The sequence below is a fragment of the Puma concolor genome, chromosome D4 (assembly GCF_028749965.1).
Source record: "Puma concolor isolate L17-30 chromosome D4, mPumCon1.1.hap2, whole genome shotgun sequence".
Lineage (NCBI taxonomy): Eukaryota > Metazoa > Chordata > Mammalia > Carnivora > Felidae > Puma > Puma concolor.
Window position 1 is genome coordinate 86,926,525 of NC_141679.1, and position 16,762 is coordinate 86,943,286.

The 16,762-nt window shown below is 55.4% G+C and overlaps 1 protein-coding gene across 1 annotated transcript in view; it reads right to left on the reverse strand.

Moving 5' to 3' along the window:
* NIBAN2 (niban apoptosis regulator 2) overlaps window positions 1-16,450 on the reverse strand; it is a 53,901-nt gene extending 37,451 nt beyond the window's left edge. The window contains exon 1 of the mRNA XM_086684076.1: window positions 16,211-16,450. Within this exon, the coding sequence (XP_086540202.1) occupies window positions 16,211-16,265 (55 nt within the window). The 5' untranslated portion in view covers window positions 16,266-16,450. The remainder of the gene's footprint in view (window positions 1-16,210) is intronic.
* Window positions 16,451-16,762: the final 312 nt, after the last annotated feature.

Consider the following 16,762-nt stretch of genomic DNA (forward strand, 5'->3'; position numbering starts at 1 on the left):
CAAAGGGGGCCAGAGGGGGAGGTATGAGGACAAATCCCCTCGGAAGCCCTGCCAGCCTCACATTCCTCGTTCCAGGTGCCTGTGTCCCCCCTCCGCCCCCGCCCAACACATCTGTGCTTCATGGGAAACTCCACTCTGCAGAGCTAAGTTCTATGCCTGCTTTCCCTGGGGGTCCCTTAAGGGATAGTGGGGACAGGCTCACTGCCTTCCCTGGAGGTGATGAACAGGCTCCAGGCACAGGCTCCAGGCAGCAATTCAGGGTTAAGAGTGGTGGGCCTGGAGGTCAGGCACCTGACTTCCACCTGACCTCGGGCAAGTCCCTCACCCCTCCCGGCTCTCCATCCTGACTGTCCAGTGAAGAGGCTGGACTCCTTTGCACTGGACCCTCAAGACCCTTAGCATCCTCCAACTGTGACTCCAGAAAGTGTTCCCTCCCAACCCAGGACCAAACTGGCAGGCCCAGGGGAACGGGCTGTTCAGGCTTGATCAAACTGGTCCCAGTTCCACCTGCCAGGTACACTGACAGTCACTGCCCCATTTGGGTCAGAGCCCCCCGTTAATCATCAGCACACCTTTCATTTAATAACTAACTGTTTAGTGTCCCATTTTCCCCCATGAGGACAGGGACCCTGTCTGTCTCATTCATGACATATCCCCAGCACCAAACACAGTACCAGGGACAAATATTTGTCCCTGCAAGAGTACACCAGAGCGCTTCGACTTGGGTCTCCCAGGCATCTTAAGACACAGGAGGAAGACAGGGCCAGAAAGTCCAGCTCAGGCCTGAGAACGGGTCCTTCCCAGCCCGGGGGGCAGTGTTAGCCAGGGGCCCTCCAATCCCAGTAAGGCGCTTTAAGTACAGGTGGGGCTGGGTCAGGAGCAGGCCAGGCCAGCCCAAGGTCACACACACATCAGCAGCAGAAAAGGTCACCACCCCCATTACACAAACCGAGCCTGGTCACCTAAGCTCAGATCCTCAGTTTTCTCTTCCAGCAGATTCTGTTAAATGATACAGCCCCTGAAATGGGTCTGGGAAACTAGAGCTGAGGAGGCCCTGCACTTGAACCTCCTCTGCCCGCTCCGGGCTGGCAGAACACCACGCAGAGAGGCAGGAGGCTTGGGTCTGCTGACTCTGACTTGGGGCAGACACATCACCCTGTTTCCATGTCCCCCGTTATAAGAAGATCCCAGCCCCACAGGACTTTAAAGTTTTTATTTATTTATTTTAAGAGAGAGAGCGAGAGACAGAATGAGCACAAGCGGGGGAGGGGGGCAGAGAGAGAGGCAGAGAGAGAATCCCAAGCAGGCTCTGCACCATCAGCGCAGAGCCCTACATGGGGCTTGAACTCACAAACTGTGAAATCATGACCTGAGCCGAAGTCAGATGCTTAACCAACTGACTAAGCCACCCAAGCACCCTCCACAGAGGGACTCTGAATAACAACTGAAGTGTGGTGCATGAAGGGGGCCGCTCCTAAGGGCAGCAAGAACCACAGAAAACCACCAATTTCTGGGAAACTCTGGTTCCCCCAAATACCTGTGCTCTGTCTTCTTTGGGCCTTTGCAGACCTGCCCCCCCTGCCTATGACCCTCTCCTCCTTCTGCCCCCTTTTGGCCTCACCTAGACATTCCCTTCTCCAACAAGCCTTCCCTGACTCTCCAAGTCTGGGTTACTGCTGCTTCTCTGGCTCCCAAAGACACCCTGACCCTAGCTAGACAACCCTAGCCCTGGCTAGGGTTCCATGTTGGGTGTGTCCTCCCAAAAAGGGATCTATGGCGGGGGGGCGGGGCGGTAGGCTGCCTCCCCATCCCACACCCGCAGCCCCACACATGACCAAGCCTGAGCAGGCTCTCAAACAATGGTGGGGTCGGTAGATGAATCCCGTATGCAGATGCCCACAACCCACTGTTGGTTATGCATCAGGGAAATGCCTGAAAGTCATTATTTCTGGATGGTAGGAACACTGGTGATTTTCATTTTCTTTTTTTTTTTTTAATTTTTTTTTTTTTAATGTTTATTTACTCTTGAGACAGAGACAGAGCGTGAACAGGGAAGGGGCAGAGAGAGAGACACACACAGAATCTGAAAGAGGCTCCAGGCTCTGAGCTGTCAGCACAGAGCCCGACACAGGGCTCGAACCCACGACCTGTGAGATCATGACCTGAGCCGAAGTTGGACGCTTAACCGACTGAGCCACCCAGGTGCCCTTCATTTTCTTCATTACTCTATTTTCTAATTTTTCTCTGATCATCAAATATTGCTTATATCACATCAACAATAAAAGGGGGAGCTCTGAGAAAGCTCAAAGTTGAAAGGCCAAGCCCCCCTTGGTGGGGCACCGGACCCTCAGGACAGAAACCTCTCCTGAGGGTTTACTCTGTGCCAGGCACCAGGCATGGTCTCATAAGGCTCACCGTACGGTAAGCATGGCCATACAGTTGGGAAACTGAGGCACAGAATGCTGAGGTCACAAGAAAGACCGCCAGAGGGAAGCCCTGAGCACTGCAGAAAGGAGTCCTCAAGCGTGCTGTGCCTCACACACCTCCAGCAGCCCAAGTCCAATGCTAAGCCGCCAGCATGTCACACACATCGCCCAGGGGGTCTGCGGCGGCATTCCGGCAGGAACAGTGAGTAGAAGACACCTAAAAACTGGAAGACTGGTGACTGGCAGACTCTCCCAGTTGGACAAGAACCCACTGACCCCGCACCACCTCACTGGCCCCATCCACACCCACCTTCATTGCCTGGCACGCAGAGAGACTCCATTCATGGAATCAATCTCAATCAAGTCTCTGGCTTGAACCACCACATGCTCCTCCATCCACGGCCACAGGTGCCTCCCAGGCTGGGCACAGAGCAGTGCCCAGTAGATGTCTGTTGCTACTGCCCGTAGTAGTAGAGGTAAAATCCTCTTTCTGAAGTCCAATTATAGGCTTTTTGTTGTGCCATTGGATATCACCTACCCATAGACATTGTTTCCCTAACTCCTTTTTTTTTTTTTTTTTTTTCCTATTGTAACCAATGTTTTAAAGTAATATAACCATTTGGGAGTGTCTGGGTGGCTCAGTCAGCTAAGTGTCCGACTTCGGCTCAGGTCATGATATCGTGGTTCATGAGTTCGAGCCCCAAGTCAGGCTCTGAGCTGTCAGCAGAGCCTGCTTCGGATTCTGTGTCTCCCTCTCTCTCTCTGCCCCTCCCCACCCTCTCAAAAATAAATAAGCATTGTTTTAAAAATTGTTTTAGGGGCGCCTGGGTGGCTCAGCCAATTAAGTATCCGACTCTTGGTTTCGGCTCAGGTCACGGTCTTGCAGTACGTAAGTTCGAGCCCTGCGACGGGCTCTGCTCTGATGGTGCAGAGCCTGCTTGGGATTCTCTCTCTCTCTCCCTCTCTCTGTGCCCCTCCCCTGCTCACTCTCCCACTCAAAATAAATAAATAAGCTTAAATTTTTTTTGTTTTTAAAATAATATAACTATTTGGCTGCATTCAGTAAATTCCTGGTGTGGAAGGGCCGGGCGGGCTTCACCAGGGGCTCTGGGCCACCTTTCTAGGGCTGCTCCTGCTGGTGGTGGGACTAAGGACCATGTTCCTCAGACAGCCATTTCCCATATAGCCTTTAGAGGGCCCAATGCTCTCATCACAGCAACCTCTGCACCCCATATGTCCGCCTGGGGATGCACAGAGAAAGGATTTCAGGGGCTACAAAGCCAGGTCAGCACTGCAATGACGCAGACCCTCAGGCCCTGTGTGCGGCCAGCAGCAGCACCCTTCCCAAATGGGCCCATTTTCCTGACAAGGAACTGGGGCACCAGGAGGAGAAGGGACCTGGGCGGGTCCCATGGCCACTAGGAGACTGCTTCCTCATCTCTGACCAGAGGGCAAACAGGAGGCCTGGCAGAGCCGATCCCAGGACGGCACTCCTCACAGGACCAGCACGTGCAAGCTCACGAGGAGGGTGGGCATCTGGTCATGATTCACCCTCTGATAATTATTTAATTAATGAGTGACTGGTAACCGTTTGTTGCATACGTCTCTCCTGTCTAGCCTTGAGCTCTACACGGGCAGGGCCTGGATAAACTTGGTTTGGGTGCCAAGCACACAGTGAGCCCACGGTCAACACATGTGCTTCTGTGCCTGACGCTCAGTGAGTCAGCAAGGGCGCCAGGACGGAGTTGGGGGGGGGGGAGGGGGTCCTGCACCAGGGGGAGGGGCCGTCTGCCCAAGAGCGAATCCCTGGGCCCCTGCTTCTCCTGGCCTCACCCCTGAGGCTCAAGGACAAGAACAAAAGGCACAAAGCCGTGAGTCAGAGAGGAATACACGCCTGGAGGAAGGAAGCTGTGTGTGGCTGCACGCACTCCACGCCTGAGGTCTCTCCACGCCTGCGGTCTCAGACCTCAGACGGTGGGACCCAACCCACTCCTTCCAGATGCGCAGAGGGGAAGTCACCACCAGCCAGGGCTCTGAACCCGCCTGCATCTGCCTCCCCTCTATACCCCCCAAGGCACCCTTTCCACCTACCAGACCCTTCATCCAAACAGCTTCAGGGTCCCTACGCTGCAAGACCGTAAACCTTGTGATGACATTTATGATTCAGTCACGGTTAAGAAATTAAAACAATTTAAATTAATAAACGTTAATTATACCTATTGATTACGGAGCCTTTGCTGCACCCAGCGCTGTGTTAAAGAAAGCATAAATGTAATTCATAAATACACGTAATGTAATTTAGCTGGGGAAGTATTATTATCACTCCCCAATTTACAACTAATGATTCTGAGGCATAAAGAACCAAAGTAACCATCCTAAGGGCATTTGGCTAGTAGCTACTAGAGCAAGCTCTGACCTGCCTGGCCATACTGTTGACGTAAGGGGAGCCCTCGTGGAACTCATACCATAGATGAGAATCAACCACAACCACGGGAGGAGGAGCCTGGAGGAGGGACACCCCCACCCCCACCCAGCCCTGGCAGGGGTGGGACCCAGGGAAGGGTGTTCCCAGCTTCAGGGGGTTAGTCTGTGGGGTCCCGCAAGGCCTTTCAGAGTCCTGGAAGCCGACCTAGAGTGTCTCTCAGAGTGTCTCATCCAACCCCTTCCTTGCACCATGGGGGAAACTGAGGCTCAGAGTGGCAGCTAGCCGGAGCTCCCATCCACAGAGCTGGAGTCTCAGAGACCACACAGGGGACTCAGGAAAAGAGAAGGAGAGCAAAGAGGCTCTGCCCCTAATCTCACAGGAAGTCTGCTGGGCCCCACCCTGGGGGGCTCCAGGCCAGACAGGCAGCCCAGCCCCCACACTGCAGGGCAAGCCCCAGAAGCAGCGTTCTGTCTCCCGGCTTCTGCCCCCGGCTCAACAGGAAAACAGGAAAGCTGAGCCTCGAGGCCCCCGCTCCAGCCTGACGTGGGTTGGAAGCTTGTCTCCCAGGAGCAGGCGGACTCTCGGGTCACTGAGAAAGTAACCCTTCTGCCTAAGAGAGGGGGCCCACCTCCAGCCACAAAGAAATGAAGTTTCTGTCCAGCTCCCTGTGTTCAACCACCCAGCTCAAGGCATCTCCAACCCTCATCACCTTCCTGGAGAGATGGGATCACCATGTTTTAGAGAAAGGGGCGGGGACCGAGGCCCAGAGAGAAGCCCCTTGCCCAAAGTCCCACAGGGGCGAGGGCTATGCTGAGCTGAGCCAGGAGGGCCGTCCCACGGCCAGGCTGGGCAGTGACCCCCCCCTCCCCGTTTCCCAGCAGCCTTAAATAGGGGAGAGGGGGCGTGAGGGGAGTGTACCGCTGCCTTTTTTAATCCACCACAACACCTCGCTGTCTGCGTGTGGACAGGCCGGGGCTGTCTCCTCAGACACAGGCCTATCTGTAAGGCCGGCACAGGGCTGCTTCTCTCCCACGGACGGCTTTGTTTGTTTACTCGGGTTTTCAAAATTATAACCTTTCCAGCCCCACCCGGGCCAGCCACGCCCTCCCTGACCAGTCAGTGCCGCCTGGGGCTGGCCATGGGGACAGGGATGGAGGGGGCCTTGCGCAAGGGTCAGGGCCCTACATTCCCGTCCCAGTTCTGCGGCCTCTGACACCCTAGGTATGTCCTCTGCTCTTTCTGGGCTGCAATTTACTCCATAACGAAATGGCAGGGGGTTGGCTAAGATGACTGCAAAGGGTCCTTCCCGGCTAGGAGGAAGAAGGGTCTAGGCCAGAAAAAGAACAGCAGACACTGCCCATCAGCAAGCTTGAAATCCAGGCCGAGGTGAGGCTGTGGCCCAAGTAGCCAGGAGTAAAGCTGAGGTAAACCTTCCCTGCTAGCCCAGCGGGCCCCCCCCCCCCGCCACTCCCAAAATATTGTTGTCTTTTCTCCCCGCCCCCCACCCCCCCCACCAGGGAACATTTCCAAAAAATAAACAAAAACACAAAAACAAAAAGTGAAACAGAAGTACAATTGTCAGCTCACTCCCCCTCTGGATGTCGGAATCACCCCCGAAATCCCTGGCAGGCCAGGGCAGATGACAGCTCGCCCCACCCCACCCCCGACTCCGCTAAAATGGAGCTGCCATTTCACCTAGCACCTTCCATTTGCCAGAACAACAGCTTCCCAGAATCTTCACATCCCAGAAGCAGGGCTCACCTTCCCGTTTTACAGACAGCTGAGGCACCAAGGGAGAGAGCAACTTGCCCAAGGCCACAGGGCTCATGGCGGCAGAAGCCAGCTGCCTCCCAGTCAAGACCAGACATGCTGCCTCTTGAGCTGGGCTGACCAAGTGGTTTAAACCAACATGCACTTTGGAAAACATAAAGATCCTCTATCTTTGTAACGGAAACCACATCACATCCAGCTTGATGGAAACTTCGGGGCTGGCACGAGTCCCATGAGATCGGGGCTCATGTCACTGCTTCATCCCCACCACCGGGCTCGGGTCCCACATAAGACAGCTTCCAGAGAGGGCTCTTCCTTCCAGAGCAAGATGGCATCAGGCAATAAATATCACACCTTCCCCTTCAATGCAGCCATGGCCTACAGGCTCCAAGAGGTCAGAGCTAGAAGGGCACTATTGTCCTAGTGACCCATTACACAGATAGGCAAAGCAAGGCCAGAGGGGAAGAAGGACCTGCCAGAGGTTACCTGGCACCAGCACTGAGGCCCTCACCTCCCAGTCTGCACCTGTAAATAGCTGCTAGCAGGTAGGGGGATGAAAGGCAGGCAGAGCACAACAGCGTGAGAAGTTTCCTGCCCAAGGGACTCTTCTAGAAGATTCTGGCTTAACAAACTTGGCTGGACACAAACAGCTCTGTTCAGCATGAGGCATGAGGAGGCTGGACAGCTGTTACAGTTGGCTTGGCCACAGATCAGTGGGTGGGAAAGCAGGCTTCACACTTTGCAAACCACAATGGATTCTTCCTCTGCCCCTTCTGGGAGCCCAGTTACCCACTGGAGCCCACACCCTGCACTTTGGATCACACCGCGAGGAGGGACAGTCCTGGCCAATGTCCTACCGTGGACCATTCACACAGTAATGACTAATGCCAACAGGAGCCAATGCTTTCTTAAACACAAAGAGTTCTACCCATGTTACCCCATCGATCCCTCACAACCTCGCAGGTCTGGGCTCTGGTTGCACCCACTTCACAGATAAGGAACCTGCAGCCCAGCGAAGGGAAGACACCTGACAAATGACAGGGTAGTTGAGACAGGATCTCAAAACCAGGTCCCTTAGAATCCAGGCCCAGCCCTTTCCCCACTGCCCTTGGAAGGCAAGAAGGTTCTCCTACTCAGAGCTGCCTAGGAAGGGCGTGAGTTTCACGTCATTGGAAGAACAGGAACAGAGACAGCAGGCCTTGAGGAAACAACCCACAGGATCCATCAACCCCACAGGGCTGACGAGAACAGAGGCCAGCTGTCCCCAGCCTTGCACATCGCCATCGCAGAGGACTGGTTACTCCAACTCCCCCAGACGCACTGTCCCCTGATGTGCCCCACTCCCATCTCACTGGTCCAGACCATCCCTCACCCTGGGCTCTCCTCCTCTCACCAACCTTCCTAACCCTCCCCAGGACTTTCGGGACAAAGTCCCCTCCCCTCCAAGGCCAGCCCCTTGGTTCCCCCAACTTCACCTCAACCCCCCCCACCCACTAGGCCAGCCCCTCTCACACCTTCCCACAGAGGACCTGCCCCTCTAAGAACACGCCTCGCTCACCCTGCAGAGGGGCGGCCAGCCGGGAAATGCATGTGGGCCAGAGCCAGGGAAAAGCATGTGTCACCGTGTCCTTGTGCCTGGTACAGTGCCTGGCACACAGTAGGTGTTCAGTAACTGCCGACTGGAAGAACAAAAGAAAGAATGACCAAGGGCACCTGGGTGGCTCAATCAGGTAAGCGTCCAACTTCAGCTCAGGTCATAATCTCATGGTTCATGGGTTCGAGCCCCGCGTCGGGCTCTGTGCTGACAGCTCAAAGCCTGGAGCCTGCTTCGGATTCTGTGTCTCCCTCTCTCTCTGCCCCTCCCCTGCTCGCACTCTCTCTCTTTCTGTCTCTCAAAAATAAAATAACATTTAAAAAAAAAATTTTTTTAAAGGAAAGTACGACCAAGTGCATCTGGGGCCAGAGCTCACCACACCTCTGTGGGGTCTCATAGGCACACAGGTTAGCAGGACCAGGCTTGAGAGCCGCAAGGCTAGTCCTGGACACATGTGCCTGGGCAAGGGGGCGTGTTCCCATCTTTCTGTCTGTCTATCCTCCATGCCCGGCCCAACGTCAGGCAGCGAGGACAGTGCTGTTGAATGATGTTGAATGATTCTGCTATGTTGCCACAGCCTCTGCCTCACCATCCTCCAAGGTGTCCAGGGTCACAGGATGGTGCTCCTCATGCCAACTTCCTGGGGACACACACAGGGGGTAAGGGTGCCTAGGGCCACAGGACCAACCTGGCACATCTCCCTCCACAAAGTGCCCCTTATCACAGTTACCATTCATTACGTCCAAAGTGCCCCTTATCACAGTTACCATTCATTACATCCTCACCCCCCCCCCCACTGGCCCTGTGCTGCACCATCCAGGGGCCATCACTCTTGCCCTCACACCCTAAGAAGACAGCACTCTCGTCCACTTTCACACAGGACACTGAGGCTCAGAGAGGGTGACTGACTTGCCCCGAAAACACCAGTCCCTCCAGTGGCAAAGCTGGGCCTCAAACCCGAGCAGTCTGACCGCAAAGCCTTGCCTGGAACCTCTCGACTCCCTGCTTCCTGCAACTTACCATCCACTCTGCCGCTGGGCAGGTCCCTTCACTTCCGTAGCCCACAGGTAATGCACCTCTAATGGACAGTTCCCAGGGGGTGGAACCAGGTGCCCAGCAGAGGTGGGCACCGCCTGTTCTTCCAGTTTTAAATCTGTGAGATCAGAAGATTGCATGCATGAGCCTTTCTGTGACTCAGGCCCTAAAATTCTACCAGGAGAGGGGCGTGGCTCCATTCCACCCTCGAGGGTTTTAGAGTTAGGTATCTGCCTTCCTCTTTCCTTCAAACTCTGCCCAGCGCTGTGTAGAGAAAACCCTTCTTCCTCAGGCCGGGAAGTGAACGGGGGCGGGGCAGAGGGTAAGGAAAAATTGGCTCAGGAATTTCTGCAACCGCAGGGTGATGCCTGATGCCTGCCTTGCAAGGAGACCCAGGGTGAGTGAGTCATGAGCTATGCCTGCAGAGGAGGAGGAGGCCACGCGGAGGAGAACAGGACTGGTCAGAGAGTGACTTGAGTCCCAGACTGAGTAATGTCGGGAGGGATCTATTTGTGCAACCCACGGGAGCCTCTGACACATGCTACTCTGTTCCTCTCCCAGGCCCCCTACCCCCACCGCCTGCCTCTCTTTGTGGCCTTTTCCACGTTGCCTTCCGGCCCAGTCTGGGCACCAGGAACTGTCTAGTCACTGTGCAACACGGTTTTAACAGCTAAGGCCTTAGACTCCGGAGTCGGGACCTTGCCGCTGCCTTGCTCTGCCCCACCTGTAAAATGTTGGGATAGAGCACAGAGGGTAAGGATTCAATTGAAATAATACAGGTAAAGGAAGGCCTGGCACGTAGCAAATGCTCACTTAAATGATGTCTAATCTTACAGGTACCCAGGTATCATTCAGAGCCTGATATGGCCACTCCCTGCTCTATCAGCCACCATTTTCAGGCAGAAGACATATCAGTGGAGTCTGCATGGGCCACAGGCTGGCTGGCGAAGCACTCAAAAGCCAATGTCATTAGTCCACGTCCCCAGCTCACAGCTCCCCTCGGAGCCTACTCCCCCTGGAAAGATGCTCAGAGGTATTGGGGGCTCCGAGAAAGGAGCCTCCCTCAAAATGCCCAGATGGGTGGAAGCAGGCTGGGGGAGAGTAGGTCAAGAGGTGAATCTGTCTTCAGCAGGGAAGCTGACCAGAGCAGGAAAGGAAACAAACACAGTGACTCAGTTTGCCCCTGAAAACCAACGTCTAGTCACAGTGGAGCATGGCAATATCCGGCATTAGGGGTAAGGCTAAGAAAACATCTGTTTGGATGGCCTCGGGAGGACCACTACAGCCTTTGGGAATGCTTCCAGGGAGGTTCTAAAGACCAGGGAGGGATGGTTATTATAAACCCTTTAGTGAAAGGAGCAAGATACAAATTGAGTCACGGTCTCAGCAAGGTAGAACAATAAACACAGAAGAGAAATACTGCTAACGAATGGAATGCTGATGGCCGGATGGCAGCGAGTGATTCCCAGCCTCGTCTCTAAACTTCATTCCTCAGGCGGTGGGGAGGGAAGGCCACGGCCCAGTTTGGGTTTAGAAAGGTCTCTTTGGCCATGCGTATGGGCAGGATGGAGGGGTGAGGCCAGAGCTCAGGCCTGGACAATGGGAAAGGAACAGAGTCGAAGCTGGATGGAGGGGCAGGGCAGGGTCAATGCCAACAAAAGGCTCGTTATGTAAGACTGACATGAGAGCAGAGCAGAATCCCCAGACGCTTCACCCCCAGGGGCTGGGGGTGAAGACCTTGGCTCCGGGCAGTGGCCCAGGCGGGGCTGGGCACTGCTTCCGGCCGGCCTGGTCTCTCTGCAAAGCCCAGGGCAGCAACTAGGAAGCCACGCGCCTGGGTGAGGGGATGGCCGAGAGGGGACACCTTCCTCCCTTCGCTCCGGGGACCTACCGCCATTTCCCAAATGTGAAGAGGTAGGTTTGTAAAATCAATGTGGAAAAAGGCATTATCTGTTTTGGCTCAATAAATACACGAGATACCGTTTTTCTCATATCTGACTCTCAGAAAGGGTAATAACACTCCAAACAGAGGTACTTGGTACTGATGGGAGGAATTCCAAGTGTGTACAGCCTTTTCAGAGGCTACATGTTCATACATGAAAATGTGACCCCGGAGTTCCCTCTCTGACACGGGGACCTGGCTCAGCACGTGTGCAAGGTTTGGGCAGCACCATGAGTTCTCACAAAACACTGGAAACAACCCAAATGTCCACTGATGAGGGGATGGGTAAAAAAATGGCACCCCGCACAGAAGGAAATCCACGCATGGAAGAACGAGGCCGACTCGTGTTCTGATGCGGAAAGATATTCACGATACAGCGAGAGAAAAAAGTCAAACCATAGAGAGATATACTTGGACCTCTTCTTTTTTTTTTTTTTTTTCAAGAGAGAGAGCCGGCGGGGGAGGGGCAGAGAGACAGAGGGAGAGGGAGAGGATCCCAAGCAGGCTCCGTGTTCTCGGCACAGAGCCCCACGGAGGACTCGATCTCACGAACCCTGAGATCACGACCTGAGCCAAAATCAAGAGTCAGACGCTTAACAGACTGAGCCATCCAGACGCCCCAATTGGACCTCTTCTTATAAACAGAGCTAAATGCATGTGTACACACAGATGTATGTTTAGACACAGGAACACCCCAAACTCCAGCGGTTTCTCCCGAGGAGGGAGAGTGAAGGGAGGGCAGAGGGAGGGAGTGCCCTTTTTCTCACTTTACACCTCTAAATCGTTGTGTGTGCATTACTTTGCAACCAGCCAGCATGGGCAGTGGTTGCCTGCGGTGCGGTCCCTCCCATTAAGGGGTACGGAGTTTCTCTCCGGGTTGATTCTCAACTTGACTGTGGCAATGGTTGCACAATTCTGTGAATATACACACACACTACACCATTGAACTGTACACTTAAGTGGGGGAATTGTCTGGCAGGTGAATTATGTTTCAATAAAGCGGCTATTTAAAAAAGATTTAGCAAAGGGAAAGGTGAGCTTGGCAGAAGGGAGACGCACAGGGATTGGCAAACTCCCTCAGCAGCCCTTTCGGGTAATAAATCTCAGGGCAGTTTATGTGTGTGTCGGGAGGCGGTTTGGGACGGGAGGGAGGTTCCCTTGGCTCCCACAATTTCATCGCGGCCAAAAGAATTTCCCGAGGGGCTGAGTCCTTCAAGGCTGTTCTAGAAGCAGAACGACCCCCTAGGCACTGGCAGGATTCCTGCCAAGGGCACAGCACCCGCCCCTCCTTGTACATCCTGAGTAACAGTAAGCTCCCTCCCTCACTTACTTGATCTAAGTTTGCATGGCAAAGAACCACCTACATGGACCAACGAGACACTTCCATGCTCGCATCCCAGTCGGGTCCTCCGGGCCAGATAGAAGGTGTGGGTTGGCCTAATCCCTCACCTCTCCATGTCCTAGCTCCTTCCTAGTCGTAAGGGGGCCTCATCACTGCCCTCAGGGCTCACTCCAGATAGCCTACATCCAACTCACACATTTGCCAATGCACAAGGAACACGGAATTCAAGGTTTCTAAAAACCTGGTGGATTCTTGCATCCAAAGAACAGTATCCACCCTGATGCCCGGGACTGAACAAATCTCAGAGAAACAGGATCTAAACCACAGCTACAATTGCCCCCTTCAAACTCCAAACACCTGGCCACTCTCCCCACCCACTGGAAAGAAAGAATCTATAACAGAGAGTAAGTGACAATTCTCAATAATAATAGTAATTGTTCGCTGAGCACTTGCTATCTCCCAAAGCACTGGGCTGCGTTCTTTTTTTTTTTTTTTTTTTTTTTATGTTTACTTACTTACTTTTGAGAGAGAGAGTGGGCTCCAGCAAGCAGGGAGGAGCAGAGAGAGGAGAGAGAATCCCAAGCAGGCTCCTAACTGTCATCTCAGAGCCTGACACAGGGCTCAATCTCACAAACCGTGAGATCATGATCTGAGCCGAAATCAAGAGTCAAATGCTTAACCGACTGAGCCACCCAGGTGCCCCTGGGCTGAGTTTCTTACCAGCATTATCTCATTAAATCCTTGCAACAGTGCCCAGCAGGAAACTACTATTATAATATCCCAGTCTACAGATTAAAAAATTGAGATTAACATGGGGCACCTGGGTGGCTCAGTCGGTTGAGCGTCCGACTTCAGCTCAGGTCACGATCTCGCGGTCCGTGAGTTCGAGCCCCGCGTCGGGATCTGGGCTGATGGCTCGGAGCCTGGAGCCTGCTTCCGATTCTGTGTCTCCCTCTGTCTCTGCCCCTCCCCCATTCATGCTCTGTCTCTCTCTGTCTCAAAAATAAATAAACGTTAAAAAAAAAAAATTAAAAAAAAAAATTGAGATTAACATGCTGGCCCAAAGTTCACATCAGCTAATATAATGTGGAGTCAGTGTTGGGACCCTGAGCTGGCCCGAATCTGGAGGAGATTTATGGAGAAAATTTGGGACCGTTAGGCTCTCAGAGCCAGAAGGGACTTCAGCCATCAGGTAGCCCACAGCCATCAGTTCACAGCCAGGGAAACTGAGACCCAGAGGAAGTGAGTGACTGTCTGAGGTTACCCAGTCCTCCTGGCTCCCAGGCCAGGGCTCTTTCCTGTACACAAGCTCCCTCATGAAAATAGGAGGGAATCATCCTGCCACCAACCCCACAGAGTTGCTAGTTGAGAACAAGCCCCTGCTTGCCAGCGGCTTTGAAATCCCAGGATGAAAGTTGCCGCAGCAGCAAAATGGCACCATGGACAGGAGGGTGCCTGACCTCTGCCAGGACCTGCAGGCTGGCATTCACCTGCTCACCTGCTCAGGGTGGGCACAAAACTGCAGGAGCCACTGGCCAAGCCTCAGGACCCTAACAGGCCTCGGAGCTCAAAGGACGGTGGGAAGGGATGTTCCAAATGCAAATGCAAAGGGGTGGCCCCAGGTAGGGAGGGCTCTGGAATTTTAATTGTCAGGCATGAATGTGCTCACTGCTCCTTGGGTGTGGTGAGGAGGGTGCACGGATCACTGGAGGTGGCAAAGGCCAGCCTTCATCCTCTCCAAAAGGAATTTCTAGGGTGGCCTGCTTCCTTGGGAGGGGGCTAGAGGCTTTTGCCTGCTTCCAACCTCCCAACCCCCTACTTTAGGTGCTCCCTCAGGTGAGCCTGGACCAGGAATTTGAGGCATTTGAAGAGGGTTATTAATAGCACTGAAGTGTTGAGAAGACAGGGGCCGGCAGGCTGAGTGGGCACAACCCTCTTCCAGTCAGCCTAGTATCCACAAAACAAACCCAACCCTGTCCAGGAGAGGACACTTCACCTTTTGTGGTTGCGGTCTCCACCCGTGTAAAATGGAGGGGTGGGGGGCGCTGGCAGTTTTCAGCCCAGGAGGTAGGAAGGTGGGGGAGAGCAAGAGCTGGGTGTGGGGGAAGGAAAAACCCCACCGAAGAAGGAGCAGGCACACCCCACCCAGGCCGGTGAGGGGCCCCAACGGGAGGTCGTGAATGGATGGACTGTTACAGAGCCCCAAGAGGCAGCCACCGACAGGGAGGGGACAGGAAGACTCCGCCCCAGGCTTTCCTCCTCCCAGAGTCCAGGCCTGTCCTATAAGGAGGCTTTTCCAGGACTTAACCCCCTGCTGGTCTGAGGCTGGAGAGGGTCTGACTCATTTCTACCTCACCCTCACCCCTGCATCCGGGCCCAGGCCTGGCACAAAGGGGGAACTCGGGCAGCAGGCCCAGCACCACAGTCACTGGACAACCCTTCCCCAGCACCTTCTTTGCTCTCAACTGTGGGGCTCTGGAGACACAGAGTTAAGGGACACCTGGTCCCTCTACTCAAGGGGTACAAGCAGGCCGACAGCTGCCGAAACTCTACAGGACTGTGGGACACATCAAGATAAATGGAGGTGGACACAGTGCTCTGGGCTCACTGGACAGGGAATGGCAAAGCCAACAAGAGGAGCAGACTCCTCTTTCCATAGGCTGCACCCATGCCCGCACCCCATATGGTCCAGCACCCCATGCACTGGTGCTTCCTCTGTGCCAGGCCCTGTGCTAAGCAAGCTACATAAATTAGGCCACTTGAGTCTCTCAACAACTCACTAATAAGAAATTATTCACCCCGTTTCAGAGAGGAGAAAACTGAGGTGCCAGTCCATTAGGAGACTTCCCTAAGAACTAACGGCTGGGAAACAGATGCTGGGATTCCACCCAGGCAGCCTCACCCAGGGCGGGAGAGGTGAGCCACAAAACTGAGTTTCCCAGGCACTCTGAGATTCTCACTCTCTCTCTCCATTCTCCCGGGGATGGAGGAGGAGGAACCCAGGACCCTGCTGCAGTCCTGGGGCTTCCCCCAGGAAGCCTGGGGTCAGCTGCCCTTCTAAGAAGTGGCCACGGTGCAGTGACAGGCTGGGAGCAGGGCTGACTGCAGAAGGGGGCTGAGGAGGCTGGGCTGCGGCCTTGACCAGCCTCCCCCTCCCCCCCACCGGACACGCCTGCCAGCAAGAGCACCCTGCTTGATTGAGCCTGAGTCAAAGGGCAAGGGTCTGACCTAGCCCTTCTGGGCACCCAATCTTTCCCTAGCCCTACTCCCCAGGCGCAGTCCAGGCATTGATGGGCCTGTCCCTAGAAGCCTCAGCCACGTGTACTAGGGCTGGAACCGGGACAGTGAGGAAGATTCGGGACACGCTGGCCGAGTGGGCCACAGCTCCATCAGGGTAGTATGTTGGGGGATTTGAAGCGACCGGCTCGGAGGGGGTTCCAGTAGAGGGTGGGGGGCGCCTTCCCTCGGAAGGGGTAAGGGCGAGCTCATAAGGGGGCAGGAAGAGGCGCCCAAATGTGGAGGGAACAAGCTCAGGCGCAGGACTTGGTCCCAGCCACTCCCGCCATGTCCTGGGCCTGACTCTCAGGAGACCCCAGCCCCGGCGCGGCCGGCCGACTGGGGTGAGAGCTGGAGCTCCCCTCTGGACCCCCAGCGCGCTGAGCCGCGCGGGACTCACCTGTGATGTGCTGGCGCCGGGCGTCGTCCAGGTGCGTGGACAGCACGTCCCCCATGGCGAGGAAGAGCCGCGGCCCGATCCGCCCGCCACCCGTCGCTGCTCGCGCTGCTCAGGCGGACGCCGCTGGCGCCATGGAGCCCGGCCCGTCCCGCTCCCGCCGCCCCTGGCTGCGGCCTCCGCTCTGCCCGCGCTCCAGCCCCGGCCGCGTCCGTCCCGCCGGCCGCCTCCGCCCCGCGCCCCAGCCCGCGGCTCAGCAGCCCCGCCGCGCCCCGCCCCGCCCGGCCCCGCCCCCGGAGCCGGGCCCCGCCCCCGCCGTGGCCGCCGGCTGGAGGGCGGGACTGGGGGAGGGGGGAGGGACCCGGGACGCCGGGACTTGGGAGAAACCCGGGACAAAGACTAGTAAGGAGAGAGGGAGAGCGAGGAGAGAAGCTCTGAGGGGCGCACCGGGCCCAGACCGAACCGAAGAAAGAGATGGGGCTGGTGGGGGCATCTGAAAGAACGAGGAGTGCCCTGGGGGGCTCCAGCCTGGGGTCACCTCCTCCCCTATCCGCG